General features: G+C 36.3%; 1 protein-coding gene across 2 annotated transcripts in view; it reads right to left on the reverse strand.

Annotated features, from left to right (window-relative positions):
• Positions 1-284: 284 nt before the first annotated feature.
• Positions 285-16,325, reverse strand: part of NBEAL1 (neurobeachin like 1) — an 81,681-nt gene continuing 65,640 nt past the window's right edge. For both annotated transcript variants that reach the window (XM_050711716.1, XM_035571946.2), the window contains 13 exons: positions 15,369-15,478; positions 14,747-14,864; positions 13,861-13,958; positions 13,435-13,551; positions 12,864-12,953; positions 11,526-11,635; positions 10,763-10,935; positions 9,998-10,092; positions 7,865-7,981; positions 7,032-7,193; positions 5,807-5,955; positions 4,981-5,116; positions 285-2,372 (listed from right to left, as the gene is read on the reverse strand). In XM_050711716.1, coding sequence (XP_050567673.1) covers positions 2,271-2,372; positions 4,981-5,116; positions 5,807-5,955; positions 7,032-7,193; positions 7,865-7,981; positions 9,998-10,092; positions 10,763-10,935; positions 11,526-11,635; positions 12,864-12,953; positions 13,435-13,551; positions 13,861-13,958; positions 14,747-14,864; positions 15,369-15,478 — 1,577 coding nt within the window. In that variant the 3' untranslated portion in view covers positions 285-2,270. The remainder of the gene's footprint in view (positions 2,373-4,980; positions 5,117-5,806; positions 5,956-7,031; positions 7,194-7,864; positions 7,982-9,997; positions 10,093-10,762; positions 10,936-11,525; positions 11,636-12,863; positions 12,954-13,434; positions 13,552-13,860; positions 13,959-14,746; positions 14,865-15,368; positions 15,479-16,325) is intronic.

Consider the following 16,325-nt stretch of genomic DNA (forward strand, 5'->3'; position numbering starts at 1 on the left):
AAAGACCTATCTCGATATTTTTTGCACTTGATTCTGCTAACCTAAACCAAAATTTCCACTCCCTTCCCCTGCAAGCATACCCTTAATCTCATATATGCATTTAAGCAGAACATATACGCGTACTTACAAAAAACGTCACTGCAATGCCCCAAATGATGTGTTTCTTTTTTCAACTTCCCACAACACAGAAGATTCTTACATTCAAAGCTGCAATTCTTACAAACTACTCTCAAAAGAGCTCCCCTGAAATCCCTTCTTCATGAAATCACAATGGACAAACATACTTCACATTCTCATATACACATTTAATACTTCCAGAATATCCTTAGTATTCTCATTCGATATACAAGTGATTAAAAACAGTATGTCACTTTGCTTTTGGAAATATTAATGCTCTCTTGGCAAGCAACTCAGGGAAATTATTCTGATTTTCTCCTGACAATCAGACAATCCAGTCTGTCACAGTGATTAGTTTGAATATTGCAACTATGGATAGACCCACTTGTTCACAAGGCTGATTTACTATTTCATTTACAAAAGAAATAACAACACAACTTTCTTTACAGAGCACACAATCAGTCATTAAGAGGAGGAAGAGGAAACAGTTTTCGTGAAACTAATTGGACTTTTAAAGATTATCTTTTTTCCAGGGGGCAAGAATTAACTTTATTTCTATAAAGATAACAAATATTATGCCAAAAGTTAATGAAATGAGATTATACATAATGGAGTTCTCAGGTAGTTCAACGGGTCCCCAGTCACAGGGAATATCTGATAACCTTTATAGGAGGTACAACACGTTCACGTCCATAAATAAATAAAAATAACACAAAAAAGTGATGGCAGAGGGAAGAGATGGGTAGCCAAAAGGGAATATACTAGCTAGCAATCAATTAGAGCTCTGCCTTATATTTATACTGCCCTTACCCCGAAAGATGCAAGGGGAATATCTTCTCTTTTTAATAGACATACATACATGTATATACATATATATACATAGACACATATACACACATACCTTTGCACACCAGTCAAAAAAATCATATTTTTCACTCAGCACCAGGCTTTTCCAGCAGTATTGGGTTTATAACTTAAATCACTAACATTATAAAAACGCCAGCATGACAGGAAAACACAATCCCTTCTAACATCAATTATTACTTAACAAAAAAAACATTCAGTAATGGCTTTTCCAAAATATAGCAACAAATCCATAACTATTTTGTTGTGTATAGAGCATGTAATGATCTGGTATTTTCTTCTCCCAGTTATTAAACACATCTTGAAAATGGATACATCATCTGTTTTCCTGCTTGTTTTACAGAAATAAAAATATGGACAACAACTGGTTTGGTGAATACCAAGCCAAGAAACAAACAGGTGCTTTTCCACTAAGTTGTCCTGCAGTGTTGTTTAAATGATTTTGCAGTGAAAATTTGTTGCCTTACTAATGAAGAGGATAGATCTTTGACCAACAGGGATACGTGATTTTTCCTCTTATTTCTTCAAGATAGTAACTATATTACGGGATTTCTTAGTGTGCATCTTAGTCTACTTAATATAAATAATTTTCAGCAGCAAGTATTTCCTACCTCCTTCTGCTCCTTCACCACCTTCAACTTCTTTGAAGTTATTCATGTCTGTACTTTAAAGAATTTCTGATAATCAAGTAGTGCAACACAGATGTTCCTTGCAGAACAGCCTAAAACTGGAACTACATAAAGGAAGATAGCAATAGGTATTTACAGGAACAAATCACAATAAGTTGTTCATTGGTCTAAAAAACATACTGAAAAGGTCATAATTGTCAGCTATCCCAGTTTTGAATCAGACCACTGCAACAGACAATTTTAGACAGACTGTTGGGGAATTACAGTGCTGTGAAAGCAATGCCAAATATCTTTCTTGAAATCAAGGAGCATCTGGCCCTATTCATCTTTAAATCAAATGGTACTTAAATTCAATTAGCAAGCTTGGGTTTGGAGGTCTGGTGTTTTTGGTTTGTGTGTTTAGGTTTTTTGTTTTCCTGAAACACTGTTTTAGCAGCTGTTTAGAGAAGGATTTTTTTGTGACCAAATCAACACAGTTAAGGAAAAATGTGCAAGCAAGCTAACTTGCATGGGTACATATGCTTATTACTAAACCTCTACCATAGGTTCGTCTTCAACAGACTGTTAACAGTAGAGCCCCTGAAAGCTGAGATATACATTTAAAGTGACCAAAAGATTAAATATGTTTCTGGCATCCATGAGAGAAGGTAGAAGCAGCAATCACTTGGAATCTTGAGTGTTATATTCAGTCTCTCCTGACGAAATCTGGCTGAGCCGTTTGCTTGATCCCCACAGCTTTCGGGAAAGCTGACCTGAGCGCATCTGTTTAAAAGTAATTCAGAGAAACAAAAGGAAGGGGAAGGGATAAGGTGGATAAATTAAAAAGGAACTTCAGACACTGATTCTGGTGAAATGCAGACACTACAATGTACTGCATAAACAAAATTACACTAACAAAAGTCATTAAAAAACAAACCAAAAGTTACACTTAGGAATGACTCTTGGGACTGACAAAAAAAAAAAACAAATAACAGACAAAACACTAATCCCTGTTGTCTTTGACTTAGAACTGTTGAAGGGATATTGCCAAGTAATGCATATTCAATACTTAGCCTACTTTTAACACCCTAGAAACAGTGTTGAGTTTAGATATTTTGATTGGAAGAAAGAAAAAAAGAGGTTAACGTCAAACAAAAATGAACCAAATTAGCAGAAAGGACACTTTATTTTAGAGAATTCAAACAGAAAATTGTTAGAATTTAAAAGGAAAAGATCACCAAAACTGATCCTTCAGTATTTCTTTCAAGTGATGGAGTATCATAGGACAGTGATGACAGATTGAAAGAAGGAAAAAACAAAGGATATCTCCTGGTTTCAAATTTACACCATCTTCCAAAGATCCTGGGTGAAGCGCTCAGAGTAAAATTTAAACCAGAAATAATTCATACTGAATATCCCGTAAGTAAACATAGACAATAAGCAACCAGATGCCATCAAATCCAGCACCTGGTGAATCTGCCATCTGACAACAATTTATAAGAAACATTTAATTCACTTATTAAGTATAGGACTTATGATTGGCTAGTAGTAATTAACCTGGCAGCTGATTCGGTTATGAAATCCCTTGAAATTTAATAAACAAGATGCATGCCTTAACAGTACAAGCTTGAGAACCATTCCCAACAGTTAGTACTATGGCTAAGCTTGCTTAAAAACCGTATCATCACAGCAGCAAGGTTGTAGAAAAGGCACAATGCTGCTTACAGGTGATAATCCCACAGGCTTTTGCAACATCCCAAACAGCTAAGTGATTGTTAAAAATACAAAAACATTTATTATACTTCACTTCATAGTGGATGCTGTCTGTCAATGCAGAAAGACTAAAGGCCAATCTTAACACCAAGCAGCATTTCACTTAGTGCACAATAAAGAAGCTATCTCCTTTTAACCCTGTGGATCAGTATCACCATCGATAGTCAAAACTAAAGTGTCTTCTGTATAAGGATAAAATTCTACTAATTCCTAACTTCAAATAAATAAATAAATACCCCCTCCCCCCCGCACACACACACTTTGCAAGTATATTGGTTGATGCCATTATAGAAAACTAGAAAATCTGTGACATGATTTTGTTCCTCATATATGCGTGTGTGTATATAAATATATATATAATCTATTTACATGGATATTAAGCTTGCAGATCATCTGAGTTATAAACAGAAAATCCTGAAAAAAAAGTTGTTGGAAAACCTCTACATTCACAAAAGGAATCCAGACCTTGAAACAAAACCTTCTTCACAGTTAGAAAAATGTGATTAGGAACTGAAGAAGAGAGAACTGAAAGCCTTCAGTCTAATGAAATACATACATTTCAGCCTACAAAAGATATTTTCTATGGATTAGGAAACAGAAGTGAAAGTGACTTTAAAGCTGTTGTTACAAACATATGTTTAACAACATCATAAGCAGCTCTTTATCAACTCTACAGTAGGAAAAAACTGTCCAGCTGGAAGGCAGTGGAAACTTCCCCTCCCTATTTGCTGCAACCAAAATTAGACTACCATTCCATGAAGCCTTTTTAAAATATTAAACAGTGTATCTCCTAGCTAAAACATTTTCAAACACTGACAAATAAAGCTGCTCTGTTTTCACAACCCAACTATAAAATTAAGACAAACTCTTCTGGCATGTACTAAAGGTCATGCAAGAGTGGTTACCACAATTTCAAGTAAATACACTGCAGCACAATGGAAATCAAGTTATAAAGAGAGGCAAGTTTAAGTTAACTAAAGCACTTTGAAAGTTATGACAAGAAGTACTTAGAGCAAAACCTGTGTTTTGCACAAGAAAAAATGGGCGTAGCTATTTGACAGATGGATGCTCTGTATTTGATATTGCATATGCAGTACCAACAAGTTTATATTCACCATATGGAGCACAGAGCATATGGGAAACCTACACGAGTAATTCTTTACGCATTACAATTAGACACTCTTAACAGAAAGTAATTTGTTTTCCCCAATGTCAGTCAATGCATATTAAAGGACATCTGATGGAAACCATAAAAAAATAAAAGAAGCTCGCTCTCTTTAGTTTCCATTTTTCTTCTGGAAAATTGTTTCATCAGAAAGTGGCTGACAACACTATCACATACAGAAGAGAATAGCTACTAAGATTTTGCTTATTCAGATGTCAGTGATAAAGTCTGCAAGTTAGTCCAGCTGAGCTTCCCATCTGTGATCCCTATATATCTTTGATTCTTTATGAGAAATTTCAGTACAGCAGTCAAAAGTTATTTCTTTCCCACTGAAAACTGAAACTTGCTCTTAAATTTACCCTGCCATAGAGGAGACCTCTTGCTCAGCTGGAAAGCAGAAATAAGTGAACTTCCCACTGTTCGGTAGAAAAAGTTCTTGATGGTGGGTTTTACCTCTGCTGGCTTGCCAACACCAACGATAATCAACTTGCCATCCTCCAAGCCAACAAGGATGTGGCTATACTCTTTAGTGACAGAAATGCAATGAATTGGCAGTCGCATGGCTAACGGGGAGATGCTCAGATTCAGGCTGAAATGAACAAGAGACACAGAGAAAGTACATTATGTATATATATTTTTCATATTGAAAAGAATCACGTTGCAGTTGAGATCACAGACCATAGGATGTGCTATAAAAGAGTTTCTCAAGGATCCCGTTTGCAATTCTGATTATTATGAACTCTTACAGAAAGCTCAAATCATACCTCAGAATACAGCTTCAATAACAAGAAGGGGAACAGCAGGTTAAGTCAGAAAATTAAGACACTCTCACTGGAAGATCAGTAATATTAGTTAGTACCACAACTGCCTAAGTGACAAAGATCACTCCCATTCTGAGAAGCAGTGGAGCTCTACAGAGTAGTGCAGAACTATACAAGGTTTGATCACAGTACCAAGTTGTTGAGCTCCCAGTGACTAACCAGACATGAGGACAACCACAACTTGCCTGCATTAGACACAGCTCTTCCTAAATTTTGTCAGCACAAAGCCTATGGTTGGGATAAATGCACGGGAGGAAAGTGGACTGGTAAAACTTTTCATTTCCCATTCTCCCATCTTAGTTCCCCTTAGGTGTTTTTTTATTTTTTTTTCTCCAGGAATACAGAAAAAAGCAATTGCTACCACCTATAGCACCAAGCAGAATCAACATTACAACAGCCATTTCTAAATGAACCTCTGTATTTGCATCTCAATAATCAATTCATTGGTTGCACATTACCTGTACAGATCCCGTATGGAAAGAAATCCTTGTAAGCTGCCCATCACAATATACTCGCCAGTCACACACATATCTGACACTTCCTCCTTCAGAGTCTCAGAACTCAGATGCTTTCCATTGACAGAATAGAGATGTAACGCATTCTTATCCTGAAAAAATCAAAAATAAATATATCACAGAGGACTGGTTGGCTTAAAGATGTATTATCTGTATATTTAGCTCACTAATAAGAGTTGACTTGGGCAGTAACCTACAGATAATATCACCGACAACAGCTTGCTTGTTGAATGATATGAGAACTGAGCCCGTGTCTTACATGTATGTCCTGTATGGAAGGTTTTGAAGTTACTCTTCATTACCTCTTGATGTAACATAAGATCCTACCTATCCATCTAATCAATTCAAAATTTTCCGGAAACATCCATGGACTTAATGGACAGGTCCTTGTCTTTTGATGTTTTTTGTTAAGGAAGAAGGAAAAAGCCCTCTTATCCTCAGCCTCCTCACCTCACCCTGAATTGAAAAGCAGAAGGAAACAAGTTTATTTTGTCGAACTATAGCTGGAAGCACTTTTTGGACAAGGCAACAAATTCTTGATGGATTAAAGACACAGCTAACATGACCATCTGAAGATCTTCCAGCCTGGCAACACCTTGGTGTTTCATCTCTACCCAGTCTTCCCAATGCAGCTAGCATGCCTATATCCAATAAGTTTGTCTTACAGGAAAGTTCCCATTCTCACAGAAATCATAACAGTTCTACACTTAGAACAACTACACAGCTACTCATTAGACAGAATAAGCTATATAGCAAACCTTATAGTTGTTTCTCTAATCCAAAACTAAGAAACACCAGTGTAGTCCCTGGGCATCTTGCATCTACAACTCACTGCTCCCCTTATAAAACTATTTTTGTGAGTAGTGGAACTTGCAAAACTCCTAGTTTTGCATTTCAAAACAGCTCTCACAGGATGATTAATTAGTGCATGCCTGGGCATCTGCCTTGCAGGTGTTTGGAGATTCTCGTGAAACCTACAGGAGCACAGTATGTCTGTGATTTACCTTATCAAATTACACTAAAATCAGCTTGCAAAACTAAAAGAAAAAGAAAAGACATGTCATGATCAAAAAAGCCTCAGTTTTTAAGGAAATAAGGGTAAAATCAGGCACATTTATGATTAAAATCTTCAGCAAAAGAAACAGAGGTATTCCATGAAGCTAAGTACCTTAAGAGTGGTCTTTCCTTCTATGCTAGTGTGGACAACTATATGGCCTTCCCAGGACACAGCCAGATTGGGAACAGTCAGCAGGAGGGAACTCTCACAAGGTGGTCGCAAAGTTCTCATGTACTGACCTTTCCGAATAGTGCGCATAATAACTGTCCCATCCTGCAGAAACCAAATTTAGGTAAGTTGTTGGCAGCAAACTTGGAGGTAAGTTACAGTAACAGGCAGAATGAGTATTTAAATAAAAATGAATTATTTTAAAAGTACTTAAAATCTTAACTGGAGATTAGGACTTCTGAGCTTTAGGAACCCTGCATGAGGAATCCTTCCCCCTCAAGGCCATGTACTATAGGCATATGTAAAACAAATGCAAACAGAGCAATAGGGGAAGGATAGACAACAAATCGGCCATTTTATAGGCCACATTTATGACTGGGCATGATGTGCATTACAGAGTTCAGCAGCCTGACAGTGCATACAGAAATGCAGAGCTTCAGTAAGCTGCAAAGAGCCTTCAAGGTTAAGCAAGCAGGGAAGGAGCTGTCACAGAATTGTTTCTGTGAGAAGGTTAAGTTCTCCAAGTAAGTCCATATGCTTTAAAGCTCATCTGTACAAACTAGCACAACACGGGTAGCTGAAGCCTATGCTGCGTAGAGCACTGTTTGAGACAGATTGATTTAAGTAGGCAGCAAGGGAGATGGCACATATGTTCTTCATGTGCCAGGTTGAAGAAGAAATTGTGAAATAGTCACATTTTTGGTATTATTCTTCAAACATGCTCTAGGGTTTGATCGAAGAAATGGCAAAGAAGGGAAAAGTATTAAAATTCTTACCTTGGATCCTGACACTGCCATGTCCAGTTCAGTGCTGATGCCAACACTCGTAACTTCATCAGTATGCCCATAAAGGATCTGTAATGGCTTAGGTGCCAGGCCGACAGGCACTCCTCCCTGAGAGTAACAAAAAGTGCAATGACACATTCTCTTGCAGCTGAAGGACAAACAAAAATAAGTTTCTGGTATCTTCAGCATTAGTTGTGCCAGATGTATATTTGACATAGGCCAAAACCAAAAGCACAACTCACCCATTGCAATTTCAATTTATTCTTTTATGTCAGCAGTCCTATTTACTGAAATCAAGGAATGAATGCACATACAGGTACTATGTGGATGTGAAAGACAGAATTACTTAGTTGATTTCTTTCTCTCTCTTCAGATGATTGTGTGTGCAACTACCACAGCAAGCAGTCCTAACAGGAGTCATTTGTCCATCCACCTACTTTTTCTTTGTCCATGTGTCTGGGCTTATTCAGTTCTTACAGCTTACCCTGGAATTAAGCACTGCCTTCATAGCCAATCTCAAGGAATACGAAACCTATTTTTTGCTTAAAAATGAAAGTAACTCTATTCTATCTTCTAGGGGAAAACCAAGGAAATAATACTTCTAAGTGACTGCTGCTAGTATGATATAAAATGGAAATTTTGCAATAATGCTCATTAAAAATACTAAGTTAATTGCTCACATGACTGCAGTATGTCAAAACAATTTAGTATTTTCGTTCCAGTGAGCATACTGTCAGCATATAAAGACTTATTCTCACACCAGTTCTGAGGCAAGATCTGTGCTTACAGAGAAGGTACAGTAAATAGTTCTGCAGAGAACTCTCCAGTCTAGTTTGCGTGTTAGAAATCTGCCAACCAAGTCCTGAAATCCTGAAGCATACAGGAAATGCAGAACAAGTATCAGATTAAAGAGCTGGGAAAGAAGAGACAATACAGGGCAGAGAAGTAGAACAGAAGTTGCAGTATGCAGAACATTATTCTCACTTTGTAAAGACCAAGATAAAACTCTCATGAGAAGAATTTACAATACATAACACATCACTTATACATCTGCTAAATAAAAAGTAGATTAAAAATCCTAAAGAAAAACAATTCTAAACAGTAATACTCTCCAGAGAAGGACACATCATTCAACTCACTCTGAAAAGATAAACTATGAAGTTTCTAACATTTATTCTGTCTTGAGACAAAAAATACTGTTTTAAGCACTTAGGTCTTGCCTTTTTGATGATGCACTGTTTGTACTAAGTACAGAATACGTCTTGAAAGAACTGTAAATACTCTCATCATAAAAGACAGCTAACTTTTTTTCACAGCATGCATCCACTAAACACAGTTATGTACCACTCTACTGGTTTAATGTGCTAACTTTAGGTTCAGTGGTAAGAACAGGGTGACATGACCAAATGTACTGTCCATAACACATAACAGGCCCATTCTGCAATTAATGCTATTTGTACTTTTATGAAGCAGCAGAAATGAACATTTAAAATGCATAACAATGGAGATACCTCACACTTTGAATGTAAGTACACACATGCATCACACAACCTCTTTCACAGAGTTAAAGCAATATCAAAGAATTCTAAAATGCCAGCATAAATCCAGGTAACAGATTAGTGATGTCTTTGCTAACTCCTGGTTACTATGCATCAGTACTTCCCACAGAGGAAATACAATGTTAAAACGCAACTATTATAATTAGCAGCAGCCTAGAAATGTAAAAATCCTTAACTATAAGCATTGCTTTAGTATTTGTTCTAATTCCTGTAGTCTCAAGCAGTGTTTCTGTCCTCCCATTCGTCTGTCTGGACAATAGGGATGATACTTGCCTATCCTGAAAATAACCTGTGAAATCTTTGAAAGTGCCTTTAAATAGAGAAAAGTAACCTCAAAGAACCATCAGTGTTACTGTACTTCAGCTATATAGTAACTCATGTATATAGTAAATATTTCAAACATAGAAGATAATGGGACTAACAAAATTACTAAGTTAATCAGGTTTTGTGAGCTATTTTTCCCTACAAAGCTGGCAGAAAGGAAATCAATAAACCATCACAGCAAAACAATGAAACAAAAGAAGCATGCAGAAACAGCTTCTCAGAGTATGTCTATACAACATACCTGCTGAACTATTTGCCATATGATACAGGTAGTATCTCTGGAGCCTGAAATTAAATGGATTCCACAGTAATCTATTGCCAAGCAGGTCACAATATCTAGACAAAGAAAGGATAACAAGAAGTTGATATAGTTTAAGACTAATTTCTCCACACTTTGACAAAAACCACACAAGATGTCAACAATGTATCCTCATTTACAGTCAGCATGAAGCATTCTGCTGTGATGACGACTGATGAGACTGTATCAACCAATGACACCATTATACAACCAGGTGTACCAGCATAATTTAATCATGTTTGTTACCTAAAAAAGGAAGTCAAGCCTTATTTTGAAACTACATTAAACCATCACTACAATTACTAAAAAGCCATACTCAAATATATGTGTATAATCATGGTTTAAGTATTCCTCTGTTGTTATACTGCCATTCCTTTATGACCACTATGCCTAGCAGCCCAGGTGCACTAAGTATAATTCAATCAAGAAGGACAAAAGTCAAGGTACAATACATAGAATCATAGAAACATTATTGTTGGAAAAGACCTCCAAGAACGCCTGGTCCAACCGTCCCCCTACCACCAATATTACCCACTAAACCACGTCCCTAAGCAACACATCCAACCTTTCCTTAAACACCCTCAGGGACAGTGACTCCACCACCTCCCTGGGCAACCTGTTCCAATGCCTGACTACTGCTTCTGAGAAGGAATTTCTCAGAATTTCCAACATAAAACCTTTCATTTCACTATATAAAGAGTTACTAACCCATGTGCCTGATGTGCTGTCCAATCAGCTTTCCTTTCGTAAGAGATGTCACTCTGATGCTATTGTCCCAGTGTCCTCCACTAAAGAGGAGTTTTGCATCATGAGATACTGCAAACAACTTAGAGGTGATCTCCAGCCCAGGTGCAAAAGGACCACTCATGCTGCGCTGCGTTCTGTAGGCAAGTGATGAGCAGTTAAAATTAAACTTAGTTCAAATCAATTTATCTTGCACTTCTTATATCCTTAAAAAGTAATAAGTTCTAACTTTAGAAGAAGTTACATATAAATAAAGGTGAAATTTTGCCCCCCGATATCCATGGCAAAACTGTCACTGCCATCAGTGGAAACCAGATTTCACCTTACATCTTTTCAGTCATTTAATTCTGCACAGATAACTCATGTCCCTAGCAAATATTGGAATATTAAAGAAAAAAATAATTTTCTCAAAAATCAAATACAAAAGTGCCATGCTTTCGCTATAGTTTAAGAATGTACAAAGAGTATTCATCTCAGATTTCAAGCAGAGTTTTTATGATTGGTAACCGCAAAAAATAGAATTAGAAGTAGCTCTAAGAATGAAGAACCCTGAAATGCTACTTACAGGACTCTTTACTAGAACATTAGTATTATTGAACATTAGAAAATATATTCTTAGCTGAAAACTCAGTCAATGAAAACAGTACAGTCCATTGATTGTCAGACAATTACTGTATTTTGTTACCACAGATGCATTCATCTGTACCTATCGCCACCATTTGCTTACTTGGGATTTGTCACCGTGGTATCTCTGATGAATGTAAAATAGTTGGAGATGTTTTTATCATAAGGTAGCCAACCATGGGTTCCAATAACGCAATTCAGACTTGCTGTTACCTGAAAAAGTTTGATAGAATTACAATTGGTGAAACCCAGGGACTTATTTTCTGGTATTGGAGCTTACATAAGGAAAAAACAAAAAAGCACATACTTCTTAAGAGTTTACCACTAAGGAAAAAAAAAAAAAAGGAACACCCTACACCCTTGCACATTAAAACAAAGTCCAGCTCAGATACGCAGTTTCAACAAGGAAGGATCGAAAAAGCAAATCTACTTTCCTTTTCAAAGATTATAATCCACATGCGGTACTTATTACCAAGTAAAAATACTGCATGTTATAGACAGGTCAAAGAAAGCTGATTTTTAAGAAGAAAAAGACAAAAACAACCAACCAGTGCCCTTCAACCCCAAACATTTCATTACGATTCTATCATTTAAGTTTTTTCTTCTCTTTGAAATAGTCACCAGTAATAGTTAACATATTAATATAGGTAGTTTGAAAAAAAATTCTACTACAGCTCTGTTTCTGAGAAAGCAAGGAAGAAGTTGAAATATTCAAGATTATTTTCATGATATATTTAGAAAAAACACAATGAGAATTTTCGATGTTTTCAGATTCCAAATGACAAACATACTACATTAAGCCAGGACAATGAATTTGACCTACAAAATATGAATGTCAGAAAATATTATTTCCTGAAAAACACAGACATTATTGCACAGGGGCCATTATGCAGACCATGCATATAGACATAAATATGCAAACACTGCCCTCCTTTCATCATTTGGACATCTGCCATAGTACCAGAGCCTGTATTAGGCAGTGCAAAATTTAATTTTAGGAACAGTATAAGCCTTTGGAGTGTGCACATGCCAGACATGGCACAGATTAAGATACGGGTTGGAAAGTAATGCTAAATGTAATGGTGTCATTAATAACTCAACCCTGTCATTTTAAAGCCAGACTGCTTTACATTAGGAAATTGATTGCTATTATGGAAGTGGATCAGGTAGACAACTTACAATACACCTCACCACTACTTACTCTCATGTCTCATACGCACTTAAATGCCATTCAACAAATCAGCCTTACTTCTCCAGAAGACAAAGTTTTAACTGATAGCTGATGTTCATCATAGGTAAAAGGAACACATTTCAACAGGAACAGTTAGAAAGTATTTCTCTACAAACTTTGTATGAAAAAAAAAACTTTGTACAAAAAAATGCACCTATTTGTTTTGACTGCTGTCAGTCTCCAAGTTTAATATTAACATGTGTAACTCACCAAGATCTCTGGGCTTCCCTGAGACATAAAGGAACGTGACTGATTCCTGGGGACAACAGCTTTGACAATGGGGACACCATCACTGATTCCCTAAGAGAAACGACATGATATTGTTCTAATTATAACCAAGAGCCGAGGGACAAATGCAGAACCTGTAAAGAGAAAGACCCAAAGCCTCTGGAATCAATATCAGACCCGTAAAGTACTCTTGGACACTGATACACACATCCTCAGTTCATACAGGTATAGAGCGTAACAAATACCAGAGCTTAAACCCTGGCTCTGTCCCGAATCAGTGAATTTAGCCACCAAACTCAGCGAGTCTCCAGGTATCACCAGTGTTGTTCTTAGCTTTCACAGAGTGCTGGCTAACTCAATACTTAAACAAGATGTCAGCAGATACAAATATATCAACTTTTACAAAGCTAACTAAAAAGACAGATACAAATTGTATTTAAAAATATTTCCTTCATGGGAAGCAAGTTGGTTTTCATCTAGGTTACTGCTTTTTGTTTCAAGTAGATCAGAAGTTTCAGATTAGACTTTAAACAATCTCAAATAATGTATCTACCTCTACGAAGAATGACTTCAGTTCAGTGAGGTGCTGGAAGAGATTCAGAGTAGAGGTATCACTTTTAGTTAGTCTTTGCACTACCTCTTCTGCCGACAGCCTTTGAGGATGGGGCTCCTAGGAGACATTTGAAGGAGTGTCAAATTAGACAATCAAATTAGAGAAATCTACCAATTTTTCAAGTCATAGATGGTACTCAGAATTTTATTGACAATCAACAGGAAAACAGACTCTTAAGCACCTAATTCACTTTCTGAAAGAATACTACTTTCTTTGAAAATGCTATGCTAAATTTCCATCAATGTGACCCTTATACATGTTGATGTGGTAAAGACTTAACTTTCTTAAAATTACAAACCAAAGTCCTTTGTAATTCAGTTGGATTTAACCTCAAGGGTCTGACTGGGAAGGAACAAACAGCATTACCTTTAACAGCTGACAGGGAGTTTGCCCAAAATTGTTTATCATCCCTTCTAAAGCTTTCCTTTCTTTTTCATCTGTTAAAGCATCCAAATCCACAGCCCCTGGATCACAACAAGAAAGATGAAGGGTAGAAAAAAAGAAACATAAACCAAACAATATATTGAGCAAAGACATGGCTAACAAATGTAACAAAAACTAATTGCAGCATTCTCAACCTTTCCCCCAGAAAAGCCTCCAAACAATGCTTCCACATAAAATACAATCTGAAAACTCTACTCTGCATGTGGAGTTCTAAGTATATCTGCCAGTGCAAGAGTTGCAGGGTTTTGTGGATCTATGGATTTATTTATGTGGACTATTTATTATGTGGATTTGTGGATTTATTTAAAATGGATTTAATATACTTCATGCATGCAGTAAGTTGCATACAAAAGCCATCCAAAATTCACTTTTTGTATTAATAGACTGCATCTTCAATCTACTATTTATTTATACAATTTTCCTTGACCCCAATCCATGAGAAACCCCTTCACTGACTAAACTAAACTAAACTACGCTGACTGACACTAAAAATGTTTTTAGTCAAGCAAACAAAAGAGCTAACAACACAAAAAGCCCCCAGCACATTTAGAAACAAAACACAAGCACTTGAAATAGTCCCCTCTTTTAAAACATTTATTAACATTTTAGGTTCAAAACCTCTGATTAAAGCATCAAATATTCTAGGTGTCTGATAAGAAATTATAAGTCATGCTGCCACATTTCAGCCATAATTCTCTTGCTTTACCATATGCTACTATACAGCATGATCACAAATCAAGTCCTCTCTAGCTAATACTGAAACTCCACAATTCTCATGACAATGACAGGAAAGCATACTGCTTTGTACCTTCATAAGTACAATAATAGAACACATTGAGCGCTTCCACTGCAGCTGGTCCCCTCTGCTTGTAGCCAAAAATCAAATCTATCCATTCATGAAGATGAGCAGAAACATACTCAGATTCCTGGAAGAAAAAAACACTCTTGTAATAATGTGAAAAATTCTGGTCCCTTCTTGGAGTATTTACTATTTTCTGTGAAAAAGATTTAATTCCTAAACTAAGAGTATTTACAAACTAGGTATATACTAACATATAGAGCAGAAGCATTAGAATACGTATATGCATTAACTGCACTAACTGCCATGTAAGATGGAAATTTAATACAACAAAATAGCACATCTAAGATGTCTAAGCCCTGTCACGTAAAAACACCTAATTTTGCATTTTATCTCCTAAGGCAGCAAACTCCCAAATCATTAGCATCCTCAGGCTTTATTTTTTTTCCCTCCTTTTGAGCATTTTATTTACATGCACAGGACTTTTAAGTGAAAATTCTAGTGATACTTGTAACATCAAATTCAACACCAACTCCAGTTCAAATGTAGTCCCAATATTTTATATTTAAGCCACAGTGACAATGTATAGGTGTACTTTATCATTACTTCAGATGTGTAACCATCATCTTACCAGAGCCTTCCTATGTTTACAAATGAAGTCTTCTGGAGAGTGGGCCCATTTGGGGAGAACAACATCATTTACCACTTCTTTGGATATTTGAAGCTGACCCAAGTTAAAGCCTAGTGAATAATTTGGAGAATTTTAAGAGTTACTACAAAATACTTCCAAAAAAAAATCTCAATTTCTTTATAAAGATTAAAAGGGTTCTTTCTCAATGCATGGGAAGGATATTGAAAAATTCTTAATATAAATCTACGATAACCCTACCACTGACATAGGAGACTTAAGTTCTGCTATGAATCTTTAAAACGTCAAGTGAAACATAAGTTATCCAAAGCACTCAAATGATGTAAAAACTGCAGTGCCAATCTCAAAAGTAACATTAATCATTTTCACACCTATCTTTAAACATACCTGCACTTGCTTTATTTTACCAGGATTAAGAGTCCAAAACATTTAAATGAGAGTATTCGTTCACAACTACGAAGTTACTTACAGGTTTAAGTTATTGTAGAATTAAGGCTTTTAAGCCTTAAATCCCACCAGCTTTCATTAGAAAAACTCCAAACATTTAAATGACTTTTGAAAGCATGACTTTGGTGTTTCAAATTTTTATAACTTAGAACTCCAGTAGATTGTAGCTACCAGACGAAATTATCAGCAGCATAAACACACAAATCTGTTTTTAAATCATCTAGTAGGAAGAACGATTCTCCTATGCACTAAATGTGAAGAAAAAAATGGCTAGGAGTCTTATACTAGAATGCAATGTTCCTTTCTAGTCAACATTACATATTACTGAAACAGCTTATTCTCCACATACACACCCTTCTTCTGATGGGTATTGGAATCTTACATAGCTCTAAAATCAAGTGACTTAACGTTGCATTGGTAGGTAACAGTAAAAAGCAGCAAATACACTGATTGCCTGGAACAAGTACGAGACCTCACTTTTGAAGATGTCCA

The sequence above is a fragment of the Cygnus atratus genome, chromosome 6 (genome assembly GCF_013377495.2).
Source record: "Cygnus atratus isolate AKBS03 ecotype Queensland, Australia chromosome 6, CAtr_DNAZoo_HiC_assembly, whole genome shotgun sequence".
In the NCBI taxonomy this organism is placed as follows: Eukaryota; Metazoa; Chordata; class Aves; order Anseriformes; family Anatidae; genus Cygnus; species Cygnus atratus.